Source organism: Centropristis striata, chromosome 17 (genome assembly GCF_030273125.1).
Source record: "Centropristis striata isolate RG_2023a ecotype Rhode Island chromosome 17, C.striata_1.0, whole genome shotgun sequence".
Taxonomy (NCBI): Eukaryota; Metazoa; Chordata; class Actinopteri; order Perciformes; family Serranidae; genus Centropristis; species Centropristis striata.
Genome location: NC_081533.1, coordinates 31,426,809 through 31,434,454, shown reverse-complemented (window position 1 = coordinate 31,434,454; position 7,646 = coordinate 31,426,809). Strand labels below are relative to the sequence as shown.

Here is a 7,646-nt window from a genome sequence, read left to right as displayed (position 1 = left end):
TCATTTGTGATTTTGGGCTATATAAATAAAATTGACTTGAATTGACTTGACACCTAGCAAAAACCAAAGGACATCAGCTGGGTGGAGCAATGTCAGAGAAACCACCATATAAACAAAAATCTGTAATGTTAACAAAGGCAAGTAAAAACACATGAAAAATGAAACAAACACACAGAAAAACGAGACAAAGCCACCTGCGGACACAGTTAAAGTCCCCCCCTTCCCCTCCGTTCCCCCTAAATCTCTCTACCCAATTGAGAGAAATCGCAGGAAAACTCCTCATCTAATTCCGGTGCATGTAAACAAGACAAGTCACCCCTGGCTTATGTTCAAAAACTTTACGAGGAATAGTACGGGGGTATAACTGTGTGTTAAAAATATTAAATATAAAAAATCATTGACGATACCCAGGAGCCCTCTCCACTTCTGGACAAGGACGTTCCCCGGCGGAAAATACACATTACGTAATATTTAAACTAGAATTATATCAAAGCACCCCCGCGATAAACGCGAGTCAGAACTGTGTAAACACAAATGGGCCGGTACATGGAAAGCAGCTCAAACACAACAAGATTTCTCATCGTTAACACAACATTAGTCACCATGTAAACAGGATCATATTGACAGATATGAATGCATGTTACAGTATTCCAAAACATCTATAAAACACTATAGATCAAATAAAAAAGCGTACAGGTTCATTCCCTCCAAAACTAGCTTGCAGGCTAGCGGAGCTAAAGTTAACCTGTAAGGCAGGTAGGCGCTAGCGCTAATGTGATTTAGCTTGCCAGCAGTCTAGCCAGCCATCATGGTAGTGAGGTAACAGCTTAGCTAATGGCCAAGCTATAAGCAGACAGGTGTGACATGCAGAAAGTGCAATGGAAGTTACATCACCCTGAAGGAATATTACAGTCAAACCAGCTCTTTGCGTCCACCGGTGAATTAAAGTAGAGCTTCTCATTGCCATGGTCAATACGAAGCTGGGCAGGAAAATGCAGAGAGAATTGCACATCTATCTCCTTCAGACAGTGTCTCACGGTGGTGAAAGCAGCCCTCTTCTTAGTGACGCTGGCATTGAAGTCCGGGAAAATGTAGACCTTTCAACCGGCATGAGTAAGCTGCTTCTTGTTGACAATCCCCCAGCGCCAGGCTCGCTCCTTGTCCTGGTAATAGTGGAACTGAACGTTGAAGACCCTCAGCTTTAGCCCTTCGGTGTTGGGGTTCGATGGTTTAGGGTCAATGCGATGAGCTCTGTCCAGGGGTGGTGGTTGATTGGAATACGTCTGTCCCCAGCACGTCAGCAAACCATTTGGACATAAAAGCCACTGAATCAGCTCCTTCTGCCCCCTCAGGTATGCCAATTACACAGAGATTGGAGCGGCAGGAGCGGGATTCTAGGTCTTCCATTTTATCGGTCTGCTTGTTAGATGTAGCAAGATCCTCCACCGTCCTTTCTAGCGACACAATTAGGTCACTGTAAGAGGAGAGGTGTTGTTCCAAGTTAACCTGTAAATCCCTCAATTGCAGCAGCAATGGGTGCCAGAGCAGTGTCAATGGCCAGTTTGAGTTGGCCAGTAATGGCAGATGTTAGATCAGACATTAAAGCAGAACGAAGATGGTCCAGATCCACGGGCAGCTTAACAGTGGGGCCACCATTAGCACTAGCAGACGTAAAGCTAGCATGATCAGAGCTCTCAGTAGCAGGCAGGGTAGAGACAGTAATCCTGCTTTGTCCTCGGTGAAGTCTTCGTCATGGGGCAAGGAGAGCAGGGAATTCTTCTGGAGTACAGAGAAGTTGAATTTGGAGATAGAGTCAACACTGAAGATGTGATCCGAGCTACCAGAAGAATTTCACAAGACTTTTGCCTTTGGAGAGGAATATTAGATTATAATATAAAATATAAAATAATAGATTATTATAATCTCATATCTGTAAAAAGCACAGGAAGTTTAGAACCATAAACATAACAAACGATCATATAAACGATGTTACATTTTGCTCTCTCACATACTCAACGGGGTTATGTTTATGTTAATGTTTAGTATGTTGTACTTGTCATTGAACAGGTTATAGTGGGAGGTTCTTATGGTTATTGAAGAGGTCCTTTACATGAGTTTTGTGATCACGAATACCATCCAAAAACATGAGCATGTTCTATGAACACACTCTTTTTATTTTTAAAGAGTTAAAATTACTACTTTGTTTCTGAACCAGGTGACTACATTTCCCACAGTGCAACGGGCTAGTAGCAGCTAATGTATCCTGTGAGAGAGAGGAGCAGCAGGCTGCAGAGGTCTCACCTCTTTCTAAGCTCCAGATGTCTTTATTACAATAAACTCTTTTTTAGAAACAAAGATGATGTCTGTAACTTCAGGGTCATGACGACTATAATCTCATAAAATAAATACGTGGAAATATACTTAATTCGGAATATTTGATAACAATCAACAGTTTTCGTCTTGTTGACTCTAAACAAAGAGAAGAGACTACCTGTCCTGTGAAACCACAGGGCTGCTGCAGCCGCCTCCACAGAGGAAACGGTGGTTTTAACTTATCTGAACCAGCAAATTGTCTGATGTCACATCTCAGAGTGGTACGATGGGGCAAACAACTCTTCAGCGACTCGTCTGTAAGTACATTATGTTTGTTTTTAAAGATTTCATTTATTGTACATCATTTGACAGTTTATTGATCAGTGTGAACAAAACAAGCAGTAAAGAGAAGAAAGTAAGATGGAACTAACATAATGTTACAACAACAACAATAACAATACCAGTTTAAGAAAATGTTGCTGTATCTTTAATCTTTTTAAGACATAAATTAAAGCAATATATTATATTAGTATAGAAGTTAAACCGTAAAATGCTGTTGAAAGTATTAACATCAGTGTACTGCTGTTATGTTTGTCTTGTTGCACTATTGATATTTTCCTCAGATTATTCTCATACAGTACCTGTAGCCGTGCTGACTCTGGCTCATGCTAACTTTACACTACATTCACATCTTAAAAAGCCCAATAAACTGTTGTTAAAGCTGGAAGACACAGTTGTTCTTTCAAACTAACCTGAGGTTCATTTCTCTGCAGTTCTGAGCTCACTGCTGATCTGCACCACAAACCAAGGTCAGTAAACTTCTTCTGTCTCATCTGAAACTCACTGATTCTGTCTGAGAAGCTTTTCCATTCGATATCCATCATCTCACACTGAATCTTTCTGTCTCCTCCCTGCAGCCTCTCTGACTGTGAGTCCCAGCAGCTCTCAGATGTTTGAAGGACAGTCTGTCTCTCTGAGCTGTGAGGAGGACGACAGCTCTGCTGGATGGACTCTGAGGAGGAACACAACCAGAGACACCAGGACTCAGTGTGGAGCTGATTGGGGACGATCAGCTGGTTCATCCTGTAACATCAGCTACATTAAGACATGGGACAGTGGAGTTTACTGGTGTGAGTCCAGAGAGGGAGCAACCAGTAACACCATCAACATCACTGTCACTGGTAAGATCAGACTGTGGACTCAGTGTTGATGAAGCTGTGTGTAAACGGATGAAATGCTGCAGTTTGTCTCTGTGTTCAGATGGTCCAGTGATCCTGCAGAGTCCTGTCCTCCCTGTGATGGAGGGACATGATGTCACTCTGCGCTGTAAAACAGAGATGTCCTCCAACCTCCCAGCTGGTTTCTATAAAGATGGCTCCTTCATCAGGACTGAGCCTGAAGGTCACATGACCATCCGCCATGTTTCCAGGTCTGATGAAGGTCTCTACAAGTGTCACATCAGCAGTGTTGGAGAGTCTGAACCCAGCTGGGTCACTGTCACAGGTGAGGAGGGCAAATTTACATAAAACTACTGCAAAGATACACAAAACGACTGCAAAGATACATAAAACGACTGCAAAGATACACAAAACGACTGCAAAGACACACAGAACTACTGCAAAGATGCACACAACTTCTACAAAAATACACAAAACTACTGCAAAGAAACACACAACAGCTACAAAGATACACAACCACAAAGATACTCAAAACTATTAAAAAAGATACATAAAACTACCACAAAAATATAAAAAACAACTACAAAGATACACAAAACTACTATCAAAATACACAACAACAAATATACACAAAACTAATACAAAGATACACAACCACAAAACTACTACAAAGATACACAGCCGTAAAGATACACAGAGCTACTGTAAAGATACACACAAAATACTACAAAGATACACAAAAGACTACAAAGATACACAAAACTACTATGAAGATACACAATCACAAATATACACAAAATACTACAAAGATACACAACCACAAAGATACACAGCACAACTACAAATAACACACAACTACTTCAACGGTACTCCAAGCAACTACAAAGACACATAAAATGACTACAAAGAGATGCCAAAGGACAACAAATATACAAAATATATACAAAACAAGTACAAATGTATTCAAAACAACGATAAAATATACTTGGAACAACTACAAAGATACCCAATCAACAACAAAGATACACAAAAAAATTACAAAGATACGCAACACAACTACAAAGATATGCTTTTATTTTACGACTTCATTCATCCAGATAGTCACCTGACCAGCTGGGATTTTCTCCACAGGAAAACTTATGACCACACCCTCACCTCCCATTGAAGCTCCGCCTCCTGCCACTGAAGCCCCGCCTCCTGCCTCCAGCCCCCTTCACCTTATCCTCCGATTGGTCTGCCACCTGGTGGTGTTCTGTCCGTACTGCATCTCCACTTTCATCATGGTGTCTTTATATCGACACAGAGCCACAGGTAATCATTTACTAATCAATCAATCAATCAATCAATCAATCAATCAATCAATCAATCAATCAATCACTGAGACTCTGGTGACTGCCAGTTGTCTCTAACAGAACTCTTCAGTTGATCAGTTATCTACATTTCTCTTTCTAACCTGCTCTGACTGAAGGAAATGACCGGCCCGTCTCCATGGCGATGACTCCGCCCACCCAGGCTGATGAGGGATTGGATGATGAGTTTGATGATGTCATCACTGTTGTCATCACAGAGCATCACTTCTGAACTGTTGTGAAAAGAAATAAAACATGTTTGCTGAGGACTTGAGGGGAAACAGTCACAATATAGAACCGAATGCTGAAAAGTGATGAAAATCCCTGTAGCAGCTAAACTTCTGTTCTGAACTTTTGCACCCTGTTTCTCTGTTTTTGGTCAAAATGAAAGCTGAAAGTTATTCAGATGATCCTGTGAGTTTGGTTGTAATGCTTCTTAAAAATATGTTTTTATTAAAAGGAATGTTAACCTCATCATTGTCCGATTTTGACAAGTTTCCATGATAAAAAGTGACCAAACCAAAGCTTAAAATGGTCGACCAGTTTCCTCTTTCTGATGAAAACACTTGAGCTGAACACAGACCTGCACCTCACTCTTATTAAAACAGAGACACAGTATGATTCACATCTCTATTCTCAGTACAGAAAATAATCTAAAAATACAAATCCATGATTCGATTCAATGTTCAATCCCAACTTTAATTTTTTCCAGCACATAATGCCAACATCAGACCATCAACTCCTGATCCGTCAATGTCAACAGATTGTTGGTTTTATGCCCTCACCACTTATATACATGTTCAAATTGCTCTTCTTTAAAAAGTTACAGAGCAGCAAGTGTGATGACCGCCACATTATTAAATGTAAAACATAAAAATACAAAAATTCACAGAACAACTTCAAAGACAAGCAAAACAACTACAAAGACACAAAACTACAAAAACAAAAAGCAACTACAAACAACTACAGCCATGCAAAACAACTACAAAGACAGTTGTGTTGTGTCTCTATTGATTTATAATCTTAAATTGTGACACCCTTAATAAATAAGATTTGAGACGACTGGACTTTTCTTCTGCTCGCAGCTGAATCACGACAGGAGGTTAATGTTGAGTTTTAGCAAGTTTCTTTTCAGCCTAAAAACTTTGAAACAGAGCAACACGTCAACAGACTGCTGAGTCGTCACTGCACCTGTTCCTCTGCTGCCTATCTGTGTGTGCGTGTTTGTGTAAAGCCCCACCCAGTGAAACACAGAAAGAGACTAAATGACTCTCACTGATCTGTAACACATGCACTTCAGTTTGAACAAAAGACATTCATGTTTTCAGATTCTGTTATTCTGCAGCAGTGGGAAAAAACAATAATGAATATCAGTAGTATCTGCAGTAGGATCTCAGATAATCTGCATACTTGTTGTATATCATGCAGTAATGTAAATGCAGATATGGATGTCTGCTGTGGAGAACTCTTTCAGAAACAGCAGTGCAGCACCTGGCCATCATGGCACTGTGACGTATTTACACTCCTATTTACATTTTTGCAATTGACGATGTATCACAGATAATCTGTGACCCGTTGCACAATTATTCTACAGCAGAATAAATACACCCAATAACTGTGTTGTTTATTTAACTTGCTGGTGTGTTAAAACTGCGGTCAGCAAAGTGTGAATGGAAATGTCGCACCTCTGTGTGAAGCTGCAGCCTGTGAAGCAGCAGCCTGTGAAGCTGCAGCCTGTGATGTGCAGCGATAAGTGATCTGCTTTCCATTACGTAGCGTTCTAAACCTACAAGAGAATAAGTGCAGCAGCACCTTCTTCAATAATCTGCATACTTGTTGTATATCATGCAGGAATGTTAAATGCATGTGTTTTATTTCCCAGAGAGGGAACCAGCTGCAGTCTACTCAGCTGTCAGAAGACAGGAGGACGTCAGTTATGGACAAATAGTCTTCAAAGACGTCAAATCCAACAGGAAGAGAGGTACAGCTGCTTTGTCTGTCTCCATCCTGGATCAAAACCAGAAATATCTGCACCAGGTTCAGAATAAACAATATTCCTGCCTTTCTAAGATGTTCTGAGTCAGATGATGTGATTAAAGACAGAATACACACGATGCATGTGATGTTATCGAGAGGACAGGAGAGGTTGTTTACACAGAGCAGAGAGGAGAGGACAGGAGGGGCATTTACATTGTTGTTGTTTTTTGTAATTTTTTTTCCAGTTACGGACAGATAGTCATCAGACCCATCAGGACCAGAGGTACAGTCAGCCCTGGAAGAATATTCAGATCCTTTACTGCAGTAAAAGTACTAATATCACACTGTGAAACTTCTCCACTGCAGAAAAAGTCCTGCAGTCAAAACTTACTGAAGTAAAAGTACAAAAGTATCAGAATTGACTTAATCAAAAGTAAAAGTACTCTTAATGCAGAATGAACCCACTCAGACTATTTTATATTTTCTAAATATATTATTGGATTATTATTATTATTATTATTATTATTATTATTATTATTATTATTATTATTATTGAAGAGTTTACAGCGTTTTAATTTTCTCAAGGTGGGGCTCACTTCACATATTGCTATGAGGTTTCATTTATTTAAAAAAAAGAAGTCAAATCACTTTAAATGAATCGTGTTTTTCATGTTAAATCTCGACCTGAAACGTAACTACAGATTAACTGCTTAATGTAGTGGAGTAGAAGTATAAAGTCATATTTAGATAAAGTTACATAAAATCTAAACACTCAAGTAAAGTACAAGTACTTCAAAATGAGTACAGCAGTGTTGAGTAAATGTACTTA

General features: G+C 39.8%; 1 protein-coding gene across 1 annotated transcript; it reads left to right on the top strand.

Moving 5' to 3' along the window:
• Window positions 1–2,599: 2,599 nt before the first annotated feature.
• Window positions 2,600–5,305, top strand: LOC131989994 (Fc receptor-like protein 5). The gene is made up of 6 exons (XM_059355378.1): window positions 2,600–2,630; window positions 3,087–3,122; window positions 3,231–3,494; window positions 3,574–3,816; window positions 4,623–4,802; window positions 4,960–5,305. The coding sequence occupies exons 1-6, from the start codon at window positions 2,600–2,602 to the stop codon at window positions 5,070–5,072; spliced, it is 867 nt and encodes a 288-aa protein (XP_059211361.1). The 3' UTR covers window positions 5,073–5,305.
• The last annotated feature ends 2,341 nt before the right edge of the window (window positions 5,306–7,646 follow it).